Source organism: Mastomys coucha, unplaced genomic scaffold (genome assembly GCF_008632895.1).
Source record: "Mastomys coucha isolate ucsf_1 unplaced genomic scaffold, UCSF_Mcou_1 pScaffold11, whole genome shotgun sequence".
Lineage (NCBI taxonomy): Eukaryota > Metazoa > Chordata > Mammalia > Rodentia > Muridae > Mastomys > Mastomys coucha.
Genome location: NW_022196893.1, coordinates 15,118,900 through 15,135,445, shown reverse-complemented (window position 1 = coordinate 15,135,445; position 16,546 = coordinate 15,118,900). Strand labels below are relative to the sequence as shown.

The 16,546-nt window shown below is 50.7% G+C and overlaps 1 protein-coding gene across 2 annotated transcripts in view; it reads right to left on the bottom strand.

Annotated features, from left to right (window-relative positions):
* Positions 1 to 7,254: 7,254 nt before the first annotated feature.
* Parvb (parvin beta) overlaps positions 7,255 to 16,546 on the bottom strand; it is an 86,315-nt gene continuing 77,023 nt past the window's right edge. For both annotated transcript variants that reach the window (XM_031351351.1, XM_031351362.1), the window contains exons 11-13: positions 13,611 to 13,712; positions 9,933 to 10,005; positions 7,255 to 9,709 (exon numbers count right to left, since the gene is read on the bottom strand). In XM_031351351.1, the coding sequence (XP_031207211.1) occupies positions 9,633 to 9,709; positions 9,933 to 10,005; positions 13,611 to 13,712 (252 nt within the window). In that variant the 3' untranslated portion in view covers positions 7,255 to 9,632. The remainder of the gene's footprint in view (positions 9,710 to 9,932; positions 10,006 to 13,610; positions 13,713 to 16,546) is intronic.

Here is a 16,546-nt window from a genome sequence, read left to right as displayed (position 1 = left end):
CTCTCTCTCTCTCTCTCTCTCTCTCTCTCTGCCTTTCTCTGTCTCTACTACCCCCTCAACTTCCCTCCCCATACCCTAAATAAACTCTATTCTATACAATACCATCGTGTGGCTGGTCCCTCAGGGGGAAGGGATGCCTCAGCATGGGCCCGCAAAGGTAACCCCTTCCCCAACACCATATCATGCCTCCACCAAATGTATCCCTGGCTTATTTTTCTTTTTTATAAAACACAACAGTGGTGTGGGTACAGGGGTGATGCCCTCCTCCCCTTGCTCCTTGCTACCTGCTGCAGTTGGGAGAGCTAGCTCTGTACATCACCTGGACAACATAGTGGAGCTGGCCCTGATGGCCAAGATGTGGGTGAGCCAGCCTCAATGGTGTGAGTACATAAAAGATGGCCCAGACCTTCATAGGAAGTGGGCAGGCAGCCACGCTCAGGATCTGTGTTTCTGGGCGGCACTGTAGCTTGGTCCAGAACTAGGGTCTGATGTTCTGGGTTTCCGAGCCCTCTGACCCCTGCAGTCAGTGTTGGATAGTGCAGTCAGCATGTTCAAGCATGGAAACTGGAGCATGTCCTACAGTTTCATGAAGGAAACATAGCACCAGATGGGCTCACCAGACAGGATGACACTATCCAGTTCAGCAGTGTGGGGTTCTCTGAAGTCCAGAAAGCAAGCGACCAACGGATACTGCGCTCAGAAAGAGGAAATCACTGGAGAAAGGCTGAGACATGGCCACACATGTTAATTGGCAGAGGGCACAGAAAGAGGAACATGTCCCCCCCAACACCCACCATATACACTTCCCTGCCAACAGCCCCTCCCACAAGAAAGACCAGCAATGGGATCCACGGGGATCAGGACACGGAACAGGAGTAGGTACGAAGAGCAGGTGGATAGGACAAACAGGAGCAGTGGTCATCATGGATTTCTGGCCTTGGCAGCTTCTATCTGGGAGCTGACTCTGCAGTTGGTGCCATTTGTTAACAAGAGCCATCTGCAGCCTCCCTCCCCCACCCCCGAGCCTTTCATGGCCACCGCAGACTTTATAGGACTGGATTGGGCCCTTAAAGAATACAGTCAATCTCGCTGGCAGGCTGTGTGTCTTTAGGAATAGGCACTGGGGGTTGGCTTCTTGCTCTGGTGGAGTTAGAAGTGTGAGAACCCACAGCCAACCATTGGACTGAGCACAGGGTCCCCAGTGGAGGAGTTAGAGAAAGGACTGAAGGAGCTGAAGGGGTTTGCGACCCCATAGGAAGAACATCAATAGCAACCAACTAGAGCCCCACCCTCATAGCTCCCAGGAACTAAGCCACCAACCAAGGAGTACACATGGCTCCAGCTGCATATGTAGCAGAGGATGGCCTTGTTGGACATTATGGGAGGAAAGGTCCTTGAATTGAAGCCAGGGAGGTGGGAGTGAGTGGATAGGTGGAGGAACACCCTTCTAGAAGCAGAGGGAGGGAGGATGGAATAGGGGGTTTCCAGGAGTTGGGGGGGGACTGGGAAAGGGGATAACATTTGAAATGTAAATAAAGAAAATATCCAGTAAAAGTAACCTATGGAAAAATAAATAAAGTCACAAAAAAGGAGGAGGAGGAGGAGGAGGAGGAGGAGGAGGAAGAAGAAGAAGAAGAAGAAGAAGAAGAAGAAGAAGAAGAAGAAGAAGAAGAAGAAGAGGAGGAGGAGGAGGAGGAGGAGGAGGAGAAGGAGAAGAAGGAAGAGGAGGAAGAGGAAGGAGGAGAAGGAGAAGCATGAGAACCCTGTAGCCATGAGAGAGAAGAATCCTGGGAGAGCCCCACAGATGTGGTGACATAATCCCCAGGAATCACTTGCAGCCAAGAGTGGTTAGTCCATAGCCTTGTCTCAACTGGGGATTTTACACAAAATATTATGGGTGAGGCTATTCCAGCATTGTGGTGGGCCTGCTCTTGGGGGCACCTGGATAGTCTAACACATGAGAAGAACAGCTGAGGCTTTACACTCTCAGCTGAGCTCTGGTCAGCACACTAAGGAGACTTATGATGGTGCTAAAAGTGTCCCTGTGTCAAGGTTGCCAGGCAGATGCAGCTGAGATGGATGTAGAACCTCAATATGTGAACCATGAGATTGTGATACAGACTAACGTCACAGCCTATGAAGTCCCCACAGTAAGGTAGAAAGAAGCTGAACATTCCAAATCCCAAGAAGGACCTTGTAACCATGAGCCCCACCCCAGGACAACAGAAAAAGACCCTGCCCACCCTGGAAAGTCCCAACCATCTGAGGTGCCTGCCCTACAGAGAATGCCAGTCTCCTCCCTGCAGACTCCAGAATCCCACACTTCCAGGAACCATCCAGTCTGGGAGCCGATGGAGCTGTCTGGAGGCTCAACCCAGTATCCCTCCTCCTCACTATATGGTTTTGAGTAGGCTGAGAAGGACTGAGCTAGATAGTGTGGCCCTGACTGGCTCTCTCCACATCCACAGCCAGCTGGCAGTTGATTATAACAGCTTCACTTCCAGGCTCCTGTTAAGCAGGGTTTATGGTTGTTGACTGCATGGCCTTCATCCCCAGTGGGGAAGACAGAGCCCAGAGACTCTTCAAACCTCCTCTAGTGTCACTTTTGTTATTGTCCCTTGGAGGGAAGCAAGCCAAACTACCAATGCAAGAGTCAGCACAGGAAGGTGTTACCCGAGGGCATGGACAGGGGCGGGCGGGGGTTGAGGGTAGGGCTTGGGGGGGTGGAGGGAGAGATCACTGTAGCACTTCTACCAACCAACACCAAAATGAGCTTGGGTATTGTGGTAAGATGCAGGGTCAGGGCCATGCTCAACAGGGTCTAGCCCAAAGTCATCGGGCTGTGGACAATTGATCTAGCACTGAAACAGATGGCCACCTGCTAAGGATCTACTCATTCAACAGCAGAGAAAGCTAAGCTGGTCCAGCAGCCTTAAGCGCAGCTACCATGACAGAGGATCATACCAAACCAGCCCCAGACCAGGGTCCACAGAACGGCTTGTTCCCCTCGGGGAGGGGTAAAGCATTTGTTTAAAAAAAAAAAAAAAAAAGCCAGGTCTTGAGATCTCCATCTTTGCTCATTCTAAAAAACAAGATGGAGAAGCAACTTCACGAGTAGGACTCCAAGGACTTCTTCCATGTGATCTTCTTACCAGAGCACAGCTCCTCACCTGAAGCTCAGTCAGCAAGTGGGACTCTTGATCCAAATCAGTCCAGAGGACAAGTGCTCTCACAGGGCTGGGAAGGCAGTACACACACACATACACACACACACACACACACACACACACACACACACACACACACTGCAGTGGAGATGGCATCATCCATGAGACACCTAGCTCTTCTCCCTTATGGCTGCCATCACATCAACAGGAGCCGGTGGGCAAGTCATATAGCAGGTAAGCTTCCCACGCGTGACGTGGCGTGTAGTGTACAGATGGGTTGCTCCCCCGAATGCACAGGGCAGTCAGAGTGTTCAGGCTCATCACTGTTACCTATGAGAGACTATCTATCCTATCCAGTGTGCCCTGAACATTCTATTTCTGTTTACAAATCCTCTGGCATGACAACAGTGTACAGCCCTGTTCTAGATGTCTTGTAGGAACACCTGTATGCTAGTCCACGGCCCTTGGGAGATCTACTTGTCTAGAAATCTAAGGACATTCCCTCCCAAATGAAACTGTAGGAGTTGACCCTTTTCTTGTAGCTAAGGACGAGGCCTTGTGCTTGGTGATAGAGGTTCTTTGGACACCAAGGCCATGTATGCCATGCCTGGACCTCAGTGCTTGCAAGGTCACCTACTGGGGAAGAAGATCTACACCTGACCCTAGCAGTAGTGCCCACAGCTCAGGCACTACCTGAGGCTCAGTTCTTCTGAGCCAGTGGGTCCATGGAGGCTCCCTGTGTGCAAAGTGCACCAGAATGTCAGACAGTGGGCAGTGGAGATGTCTCAGTCCTGGCTTCAGAGATGTGGCCGCAATGGTGCCCAATTATATCACAACTCCCTCCCGTTGAGAAACTCGACCCCCAGCCCCAATCAGCTTGCTAGCAATCCTAGTATAGGTTAAAACCTGAATAGGCTGTGGTTTGAACGTGTCCCTTACCAAAAGTTCACAAGTTAAGACTGATCCCTAGTCACATGCTACAAGGTGCTACGAGGTGGGGCTTAAGGGAGAGAGATGGGATTAGATGAAGTTCTGAAAGTGGGAATTTCAGGCTCTGTGCTGTAAGAAAAAGGATCTCCATAAGATGTGCTTTGCCCTCTTGTCCTGGAAAGCCCATAACTGATGTCAATACTGCTGGAAAACGCGCTCCCCAACCTCAAGGACCAGGAGCCAAACCCACCTCTGTGTTTTATAAATTACCGTCTCAGACGTTTTGTCATAACAACAGAAAACAAAACTAAGACAGTACCCCCAAGCAACCACGGACTCTGAATTATTCACCAGGCACTGCGGGTCATTTGATATGTCAGTCCACAAAGCCAGTGAGTCAACATGTTCCATGGTCAATGGGGAGAGAGATACACACGGGGCCAGACTCCAACAGTCCCTCATCACCGATGTGGAGCTCATGCGCAAGTGCGGCCCAGAATAGATGCTCAGTAAATGGTTCCTTCTGTGTGGGGCTAGCATAGAGGTCACCACACCTTGCCCAGAGCAAAGACCACCCTTGATTGTGTTGATGAGAACTTCCTGAAGCTCAAAGACAGGGGCCTCCACAGCAGGTCTCACCCTCTCAGCTCTGAAAGGTTGTCCCAGGGCAGCAATGCCCCTGCTGTAGACTGAGGAGGGTTGCACAGGTCACAGCATGAGGCCCCTTCCTTGTCTGAATTCCCTGTGGCCACAATCCTCAGACGGGTGACAAAGGGAGGAGGGACCCCACACAAGCCCAGAGACTCCAGAACTGGGGGCCTTTGCCGGGGGCCTGACAACAGTCAGTCAGCCAGAGGAGAATGGAACAAAACCTTTCTGTGAGAAATAAGGGCTACAAAGGCCTGGCCAGCACATGGAGCCCTCAGCCCTGTGTCCTCCTCTGAGCTGGCTCTGAGCTTCTATACATGTTCAACCACACCCTGCTGGGCCCTGTCACCCAAGTGTACCAGAAGTCTCCTGATCCAGAGCTCAGCCATCTCTGGCCGCTCCACTGGCTCTGATCAATTAGGACCCACCCCCTACACCCCAGAAAAAGACCCGCTGAGAAGAGCCAATCAGAAGGTCCCTGGAAGTTCACACATCACAGCTGGTCTCAAGACACAGGTGTCCAGTATGTGCTAATTAGGATTTGTTTGTTTTTTTTCCCCAACTTGACACATTGTTGAGTCAACTTGACACAAACTAGCCTCATCTGGGAAGAGAGAGGGTCAACTCAGAAAATGTCTCCACCAGATTGGCCTGTGGGACATTTTCTTGATTAATAATTGATGTGCCCACTGTGGGCAGTGTCACCCCTAGGCAGGTGGTCCTGGATTCTGTAAGAGGACTGAGCAAGCCATGAAGAGCAAGCCAGTAAGCAACACCCTTCTGTAGCTTCTGCTTCAGTCCGGCCTCCAGGTTCCTGCCCCGCTTTAGTACCTGCCTTAACTTCTTTCAATGAAGGAGTATCATGTAAAAGTAGAAGCGGACATGAATCCTTTCTTCTCCAGGTTGGCTCTGCTGTTTATCACAGCAATAGAAAGCAAACTAAGACATTACACACACACACACACACACACACACACACACACACACACACGTTTTTTCTTAAACAGGGTCCCATGTAGCTCAGGCTAGCTTTGAACTTACTCTATAGCAGAGGGTGACCTTGAACTCTCCATCCTCCTGTCTCCGTGCCTCTGATGCTGAGGTTATAGACCTGTGCCATCGTGTGTGATCTATACAGTGTTGGGGTTTGATGTAGTACCCTGGTCTGCTCTTCAGCTCAAGGCACCCCTCCTATCTCAGCTTGCTAACAAAGACCTGGAACATCTAGCCAAGAACTCTACCAACTGATCTGTGGCCCCAGCTGCCAAGGAAAGATTTACTGACTACCCTGGGGGCTGGCAGTTTACCTCAGGGTGTCCCAGACTGAACACCGTAACATTTGGAGACTAATTCTTTCTTGTCCAGTGAACTGTAGGATGTCAGAAGCAAGCCAAGCCTCCAGAACAGGCCAGTAGCTCAGAGTGGTAAGAACCAATCCAGACATTACAACACATCGCCTAGAGACACGGTATTGAAGATGGCTGGTTTCTCTCCCTCGGAATTGGAAGGCTCTGGCAAATTAACCTACCAGCAGTCACTGAACAACAAAGCTGGGCTGGAGCCCAAGAGCCCATCCAACGCCTAAATCCTTCCCAGCCGCAGTTTCTCCTTTTTAGCTAGCCATTTTTGAGTCTACGTGTATGCACACATACATGCTCTTTTTGTTGTGAATCAGGGCACACAAATGTCATGGCATGTGTGTAGCAGTCAGAGGACAACCTCAGGTGTCAGTTCTCAGGGACTCTGATGCTCCATGCTGTGTTCAACCAGGGCAGCTGGCCCCTGAGTTTCCAGAGATTCTGTCTCCACTTGGGATTATGAACTCCCAATACCACACCCAGCAGATAAAGCTGGAGATTAAAACTCAGTCTTCCCAATTACCCTTGGGGCATCTCCCACCCCTAGTCTGTCTGTTTAAATAGTATCACTGACTTGCTGTCCAAGTCAGCTATGCATTCGTGGGTAGGGGAAACTGTTTTGAGACAGGTTCTCACTCTATAGCTCAGGCTACTCTGAACTATGTAGCCCAGGCTGGCCTTGAACTCTTGTGAGCATCACTCTGTAGAGAAAATATACCAGAAGCGTGGGACTTCTTCATGGCAAGGGTACAAAATGCCAAGTTGAGGTCACCATCACAGACTGGCTTTCACTTCCTACTCCTTCCACGGAGAGAGCAGGGGAGCCCAACCCCCAGCCTTCTGCTCTTCACCTTCACCACTCACTCCCCTTCAGCCTCTCTGCCTGGTAACATTAGAGGGAGAGTTCAAGCCAGCCTGGCCATGTGAAATGATGTGGCCGGAGCTCTGGGCAGGGAGACCGGACAGGAAGCCCCGCAAAGAGCCAGAGGCCCCTGGTGTATCGGAACTCGTAACTAGAGTAAGTCAGAGCACATTGTGACACCCCCAGCTTTGTCTCCCGCCTGAACGTCTGGCACAGGAAGCCACGAGTCTGAGCTGTCGCAAGCACGCTGTCCTGCTGTCTGCCAAAAGGGTCTGATCAAAGCACAGCCGGGGGTTTAGTGGTTTTTATTTAATATCCAGAAATCCAAAGGACACATTGCTTCAAACAATTAAAAAGACAATAAAGCGCTGTCACACTGGGGGCTTAACGGATTTGACTGCTTGGATGTAAGATCCCCCTTTGTCACCGATGAGGAAGGATGCAGGGGGTCCTGAGATCAGGGCTTGCACAACTGGGTGCAAAGGGGACACAAGAGCTGCCTGCAGGTCCACAGAGATCTGCAGAGCTGAGGGGATGTGCTAGTCAGTGCAGGACAGAAGGGAGGAAGCCAGCCCTGGCCTGCAGACCTGGGGCCAGGCGGTGCAGACCTGCCAGTCCTTCCTCAAGATCCCATGGGAGTGACAGATGTTGGCATTTCTATCAGTTTTAGTGGCCAGACCTCTCAACAATATCAGAAGAGAATGAAGATCCAAGCAGTAGAAGGTTCCAGAATGTCCTTGAATTAACAGCTCAAAGGGAAGTATTTATATTCCAGGGGGCCCCCCCAGGGAGAACTGTGGGAAAGTTTGGGGGGATGGGCGCTGGTTACCTGAGATCATTTGGGCAGAGGTTCCCCTTTTTTCTATGAAGAAAGCCTTGCCTTACATGGGTGGCCCTGAAGTTGACCTACACATCTCAGTTATTGGCGCCTTTGTCCAGGCTATGGTGTGAATGCCAGCTCCACAGTGACAGTGCCTTCCTGGAACCCTGCCTTCCCAAGACCTGCCTCAGGCAAAGGAGCCTGCTTGGATTCCAAGCAGGATTTATGTCCTCCAGATAGGGAATCCCAGGAAGCCACTGCCCCTCCCAGACCAATTCTGTCTCTCCCTTCAGCACCATAGCTCTTTGCATCTAAGCTCCCTGCCCCAGACCACCTGTGAGCAGAACAAAACAGTCCCAGAAGCTTCCAGATGCCCGCGAGGAAGGCAGCACAGAACCTTCCAGTCCTGGGTATTTTGTCAGTGTGGCTCTTTAATGTCACCGCATCCCACAGGGAGACACGGTAATGCTGTTTTAATTATCTCTCTCTCCCCTGCTGGGAAGCCTCCTCCACCCGAGCAGCTATTCCAAGCCCCGTCCCCAGCTTAGCAACAGTGGAACCAAGGGAAGATATTAAACTGTTTTCTGGAACGTCACTGCTGGCGTTCAGTTCAGTAGCAACACCTGACCCCACAGCCGTGGTTCATGGTAAGGTGGGAATCAGGAAAGGAAGGCTCCCGGTAGCTGCCATGAATGCTGCTGTACAGCGGGTGAGAGGCAGGAGGAACGTGAGAGGGGGGTGAACCCCAGAAGCAAGATTCCTGAGACAAGGAGCCAGCCATAGCACCACCTCCAGAGTCAAGGGGAGTGAGTGGTGAAGCCTTGAAAGAGCAATAGGCCATGCTGCAGGGGATAGCAGCATCTAGGAGGATGTGGCCATTTCAGACGTCCACAAACCCACTCCTGGCTGGTCGGAGGGAGACTGCATTTGGAGACGGCGGCCTTGCAGTTATCATGGGATCAACGAGGTCATACAGGGGATGGTTCCACTTCAGAATGAAGAGGAGACTAATAGCGGAGGAGGAACGGTGTGAAGGCAGAGAAAGGCAGCCTGCCAGCACCTCTGTCTCCTACCCTCAGCCTCCAGAACCGCCAGACGCACGCCTCTGTAATTCTGGCTGCCGGTAGCCTGTGGTCAGGCAGCCCTCGTAATGGATTCCCACCCTCTTGTAAAGTCTCTAAAAATGCGCCCATTCCCTAACAGGGCCTCAGAGATGGAAGGTTCCGACTCCAAGCCGACTCAAGCTGCACATTCGGAGCCAGCAAGAGACCCAGACGTGCCCTGTACAAGCTGCCCTGGGGCCCCAAGGTATTCTGGGTCCTGAGAGTTCACGCAAAAGGTCAGTTAAAAGCAGCAAACCGCAAGGCGGATGGGGGTGGAGACTAAACTTTCTGAGGCTCAGGAGTGAAACACTGAGAGGATCTTTTTTACTGAGACGGGACCCTGCTTCCAAGGAGAGTCTAGCCCAGGGGATTCCTGAGGACAAATGGGGCGGAGTCCCTGGAGCCAGGGCTGTTGCAGTAATTGCTCCGTGGGTTGGAGCACAGGTGGAAGCCCTCTCCAGCTTTTTCATCTTTCGAGGGAGGCAGAGGAAAAGAGGAAGAGAGGCCTCAAACAGGAGAGGATATTTGAAGAGCCAAGTTCTCAAGACCTAACCAGCTAAGGAACCACGCCGGGAAAGGGTTGAAAACCAAACCAGGCAGGGAGCAGAGAGCAGAGGCATCACACAGCTGCGCCTGGGAAGCCTGGGGCCTCCCTGGGGAGATGTTTCCTGAGAAATCAGGGACCATGGATGGAGACACCATTTTTCTTGCCTAGCACTTGTCCCTGAAGGATCAGCTGCTCCGTCACTCCATGTCCTTGTACTTGGTGAACAGCGTGTAAAGGACCCGCAGAGTGGACTTGAGGTCCAGGTTCACCACATCTGCAAAAAGAAACAGCGTTGACTGAAGAGGACGGACTCCAGGAGCTGCAGGCTGGATTGCCACACATGCAACAGAAAGATGCCTGCCACCTATCCACTGGACATGCAGGCTGCCTGGGGCCCTGATTCCCTGCTGTCCCTCTCTTATGCTTGGAGCTGCTGGGGTGGGGGGGGAGTTGGGGGGGGGGGGGGGGGGGGGGGGGGGGGGGGGGGGGGTTGTTACCTTCAGGGCGTGCCTTGGGCTTCTTGAGTCCTCCGTCCAGCATCAGTTCAAAGGCAAAGGCCACATTGTGCACCTGCCGGGGACAAGACAGGAGTAGGGTCAGGCCAGTAAGGCCCACGTCCCCCCACACCAGACCATTCCACACAATCTTTCCTTCTGTGTAGAAAGGACTGACTCTTTCTCTTTGTACAAAGCCTACTAGACACAGGGAAGGCACACACAGGGAGTCCATGGGGATAACTCAACAGTTCCTCTTCCCCCTGCCAGGGATCTAGAAGAATGATGTAAGAATGGCAGTTCCCAGCCTGCCCTCCTCCACACGGGACTCAGAGCCAAGGGTTCCCTCTGAGCCAGCATCTACTACATGGTGAGAAATGACAGATTGGGAAACTGAGGCTGAGGGAAGACAAGTCCCTTCCAAAGGCACTCAGCCCCTGAGGGTGCTCCTCTGTGCACAGGGCAATTTCATGCCACTTCAACCAAAGACAACCAAAGAGCTGGGCGGGCTGGGCATTGCTGGAGGCCTGGCTGTGTCTCTGTGGGGTACACTGCCCTTGAGGCAATTGGGGGATCCTGTTGGAATTGAGGTTAGCTCAAGGGCCAGTATGGAGGCCCCTGGCCCTAGCCCCTAACATCTGCCTGCCTGACCACCCTGCCCTGCACTGCCCTACCATGCCCTGCCCTGTCCATCCAACTGAACACTCAATTGAGGTTTCCATTCTGCTAATGGCTGGAGAAGCTCCAAATGGGAGCCTCTTTGTCTTGTTTAAGTCTTCAGGGGTCAAAACCAACCAACCCTGTGCAGCCTCCACCTGCCCTGAGCAAGGGAGGATGGGAAGATGGACCATAGCCTCCAGCTGGACAGGCCTTAGGGTTCACAGTGACCAACTGTCTCTCTACTATGAGTGAGCCAGGAATGCCAGCAATAATCTCCCTTACAATGTCAATTATGAATTAACAGAAGGCAAGAACCCACAGGGTCTGAGCTGCCCAGTCCTGTGGCTCACCCCACCCCCATCCTTACCCCCCCCACTCCCGCCCCAGTGCTGAGAGTGAACCCTGGGTTTCCTGTGCAGTTGGCACAAGCTGGGCCTCTGAGCTACCCCTCCAACCTTATGGTGTTTGTTTTGTCTTTTTTTTTTTTTCTGAGACAGTCTCCTTTAGCCCAGGCTGTCCTCCAACTAAGTATAGGAAGATAACTTTGACCTTCTAATCATCCTGCCTGCACCTGTCAAGTGCTGGGATTACAGATGTTTATCACTGAACCTGTTTACACAATGCCAGGGATGGAACCCAGGGTGTGTGCTTGCGAGACAAATACTCTACCAACTGAACAACACTCCCAGCCGAATATCTTTGGTTAAAGATACCTGCTTCTGCTATGCTTGAGGGAGCACCCCCTCTCACACTCCCTACTCGGCTTTGCCTCCCTCAGCACTCTGAGATGCCACCCAGATGCCTGGGGCCAGAGCAAAGGACCCTCAGCTTCAGGACACAGAGCTGATCAGAGACATGGCTGGCTTCAGTGTAGGGTGTGATCCTCCCAGCCCTTGAGACTAGGAGACAAACACACAAGTCAAGGTTCATATAGGCGTGGGAATCGCTGCTGTGATGACCCTCACCACAACCCCCGGGAGGAAGAGGTCAGAACAAATATGTGGATGTGTAAGAAGGGGACCCGATCCTCATGCCTGTGGAGGAGGAGGCCCCAGATGCCTGCAGAGTCCAACACCCTGACCTCCCATCTCCCTGGAGAGTGGAAGGACCCTCTCCCTGTGTGCTCATCACCAGAGGTGTCCTTGATTTTGTAGGTCAGGGCAGTGACCTGCATGGATGTTCATCCTGGTTTCCAAGCTGAAGAACATGGCTTCTGTCCTTGTTTGGACAAAGACTCGGTCCTGCTGGTTAAATCTACCATTCCCTAAAGTCTCCTTATTAGTTAAAGAAAGACACGATTTCCTGGAGGTAATACAGCCACATGGGGGCCTGGATACGAAAGAACCTGTTCACCAGACAGTCTAACCTCTGGCATCTACGACTCCAGCAGCTCCACGGTCGCAACGAGCTCCGTACCACTTGTTCCTCACTGTATCGGTTCTCCCTCCACCCTCAGTGTGGACTCCAACATGCCAAGACCTCTCTAATCTGTCCAATTCTATCTCTGCAGGCACGATAGGAACGACATTTGGCCATGAGCAGACAGACTGCTTGGTGCCAGGAACCGGCAGATTGATAAACACTGGCCCGTTCTCTGCTGTTACCCTGGCTCCCACCGCGGCTGCCACCGTCTGCCTCTGTGCCTCACGGGCCTCGCACTTTGGAAAAATAAAGTGGCAGGTGCCATGAGTCCCAAGCAGCCAAACCACTCTCTGCCAAGTCCCCAGAAGTGAAGCACTAATTCTTCAGTGACAGACCTAACTGCAGGGAGCCTAGGAAGGACAGAGGACACAGGAAGAACAGATACAGGCATACACTCAAGGGTCGACCCATAGGCTCCTACAGGAGGAATGTTCTAGGAAACCGAGCTCAGAAATAAAATATACATACATGCACACAGTACCACCACACGCACGTATATGTAAACATGTATACACACAAATACATACATATACACATGTACACGCACACATATATATACACACAGACATATATGAGGACACATATATGAATACATAAACACACATATACACACATACATAGACATGCATATTTATATGAATGAATATACAGACAAACATATGTATATATACTCATGAACATAGAGACATATATATATACACATATGTATACACACAACATGCTTATACACAGACATAGAAATGCACATACATATGCACACATACATAAGTACACACATTGACATACACACAGTCATGTATGTATACACGCAGAGGGACATACACATACACATATACAGACATACAGACAGACACATGCATACAGAAACACACACACATGAGCATGCATATACACACACACAGCTTCAGACGACACGAATTCCGAATAGACATGGGGGTTCTGCAGCATACTGAACAAGCACCCTCCACTGTTGCTCCCTAACAATACAGAAAGAGGCTACTTTGCATATCATTTGCATATTTGCATTAAGTATCATAAGCCACCAGACAGGATTTAACATCGACAGGAGGAAGTGCGTAGGCGTTGTGCTTTATAAGACATTTCACATGTGGGACTTGAGCATCTGCCTGCTTCAGTCCCCAAGGGTGCCCTGGAACCCGTCCCCAGCAGATTCAGAAGAACTATTGTAAATATTTGAGAAAAAGCCCAATGTGCCAGGAGGAAAAATAGAAGCAAATTGACGTAGCCAGGCACGAGAAGCAGAAGGCACGTGCTGCAAAGCCACCCATGTGTCATCCTGGGACATGATATTTGGAGGCTCCCAAAATGGGGGAAACCCAGGGGGCTGTGACCAGCATCATTAAAAACAAGATTAGCCCATGGGAGAGACACGTCAGAGACATGACCAAGCAACACACTTGTATTATACAGCGGCTTTCCCAGTGTGTCTCCAGGGAGCTCAGACTGAATCCCAGATGTGTAGATTCACATTCTAAAGGATACTGAGGGGTTGAAGTTGCCCTTTGCCACCAAGGGACACTCCTTCTATCTCTCCCAGTGAGCATGGCTGGGCCCACTCCCAGGAAACAAGACACTCACCTTCTGGTCAAAGCTGTCAGGAGTCAGGTAGAAGTTGTGAAGGGGGACAAAGTAGTCTTCAAGGAGGCCCAGGAGTAGAACCAGGTACACGCCATCTGCAAACTGCAGAGAAAACTCAATGACAATTCTGGGCATGTGTGGGGTGGAGAGACACCCTGGATATGTGCAGTGGAGAGACACCCTGCGTGTGTGCAGTGGACAGATACCCCGAGTGTGTGCAGTGGACAGACACCCCGAGTATGTGCAAGAGAACGTGGGACTGCCCTATAGGTTGCAGTGCCCACTCCAGGACCCTAACTCCACTCAGCACTGCCACCCTTTCCTGTGAACCCTCAGCAGAGCTCAAGAAAAGAGGACACAGGATGGGGGGAGGGAACAGGGTGGACAGCAATCGGGATGTAAAATGAATAAGTAAATAAGTTCATTGAAGAAAACGCAAGAAGAGAAGAGAAAGGAAATGAAACGGAGGTCGGTGCCTTAGTCACCCATAGGAGGGGACCAGGGGTACAGAACAAAGGACCTCACTCTTGACACCTAGGCTCTTCCTTGAGCCAGCCAGGAAGAGGCAACAGCTCCTTTTGCAGAAAGAAGCAACAATGAGTGCCTGAGATACGTTAGACAAAAGTTACCAACTTAAGCCCTTAAAACAATTTTAATACTTCTTTAGATTTCTTTTATATGGCTGAGTTTTTTTTTTTCCTGTGTATATATGTGTACTGCATGTATGCCTGGTGCCCACAGAGGTCCGAAGAAAGATACTGAATACCCTGGGACTGGAGTTACAAACAGTTGTGAGCCGCTGTGTGAGTACTGGGAGTTGATAAGAGGAATGAGTGCCATCAGCCTCTGTCTCTAAGGGTTTTATTCCCGGGGACCTCACACATGTGGGCCACATGGCACCTGTCCTCTCACACCCAACCTCTGTTGACTTTGTCCCCTGTCTAACCATCTTAACTGTGGCGGTTTATATATCATCACTGTGCAAAGTAGACAGTGATGAGAAGGTTTGTATATGCTCCGCCCAGGGAGTAGCACTATTAGGAGGTGTGGCCCTGTTGGAGTAGGTGTGTCACTGTGGGTACCGGCTTTAAGACCCTCCTCCTAGCCACATGGGAGCCAGACTTCTCTTAACCATCTTTAAATAAAGATGTAGAACTCTTAGCTCCTCCTGTACCATGCCTACCTGGACACGGCTATGCTTTTTGCCTTGATGATAATGGACTGAACCTCAGAACCTGTAAGCCAGCCTCAGTTAAATGTTGCCCTTTATAAGAGTTGCCATGGTCACAGTGTCTGCTCACAGCAGTAAAACCCTGACTAAGACAGCTGGTAACATCACTACTGTGCAAGCAGTAGTCAAAAGTCTTGAATTTGAATATATTTTAAAATTTTTTTTTAGATTTGTTTTGTATATGAGTATTCTACCTATAAGTAAGTATGCATGTATGTATGTATATATGTATGTATGTACATATGTACGTACATGCACAATGTGCATGCCTAGTGTCCATGGAAATAAGAAGAGTACATTGGATCCCCTGGAACTGGAGTTAAAGATGGTTGTGAGCCACCATGTGGGTGCTGGGAACCAAACCCAGGTCCTCCCTCTTGACTGCTCTTGATGGCTAGGCCATCTCTCCAGCCCTTTGATTCTCTTTTAATTACATTATTTATTTGTACACACACACACACACACACACACACACACCATGGCACACATGTAGAGGCCAGAGAACAGTTTGGGGGAGTCAATTCTCAACCATGCAGTTTCTAGGATCAAACTCAGGTTGTCAGGCTTGGAAACAAGCATCTTCATTTGCTGAACCATTTTGCTGGGCCCTGAATTTGGCCCTTTAAAAACTTATTAAAATACAAAAGGTAGCTTCCAATGGTACCAGACATATTTCGACCTCAATACACATGGCCAGTGACTACAGGAGTGAATGGCAAGGCCACAGAATACCTCAGCCTTCTGAGATTCCCAGGCAGGACTCCTGGAGAGGAAAGAGGGGATGGGAAGCCTTGAAGGCCTTCAGCTTGCAGAGACCAGCATCTCCAAATACGTAAATGAGCCTGAAGAAGGCCAGGCACCCCTTTGGAGACTCACCCGATAGCGTTTACGTGGGAAAGGGAACATCGAAAATATCTGATTTTAAAAACCAGGAGCTTGGGGGGGAATTCTCTCTAACAAGCAATGGGCATCAAGTCATTTGTTAGTGGGTGGCAGGCCTTCTAGGGGACCACTCAGGGGACCAGCCACCAAGCACAGATTTAATGGGATGCCAGTGCCATCCAATTAAATTGTACATTGTACAAGAGCCCAGAAGAGAAAAAAAAAAAACAAGCAAAAATGCAAATTCCCTCCCCCTCTCCCCCAATCTAAGGTGCCCTGGCTGTGTGTTCTACAGGATCACATAAGAAAGGAGGGCTACAGCAGATATGGGTCAGCTGCCCACACAGCTGGTGCCAGCTTCCATGATCAGACCTTCCCCAGGCCTCATGGTGCCTGCTGCTTTGTACTTACAACTTCACGTCTGATTTCATTTCTAGATGTTAACCCCCCCGAGGAAACAGACAGGACACAAATAACTGCGGGCAGAACACCTGCCATGCAGCATGCACATGAACAGGAAGGGGCCCAACCTCAGGGCTGCCTTACTCCAATGCAGCATCACACCGGAAGGGGAGGACTCGATTTTAACAGGCTGGGGAGGGAACCAAGGGCCTTGAGCGTGCTCAGCAAATGGTTATGCTACTGAGCCGCACCTCCCAACCTAAGCCACTTATTGTTAAAAGAGACCAGTGCCAGGCATAGTGGGGCTTGCCACTCAGAAGGCTGAGACAGGAGGATGACCAAAAGTTTAAGGTCAGCCTAAGCTACAAAGTGAAGCCAAGGCAAAGATGAATCCCCTGTCTGGAGGGGATGGAAAGAGGGA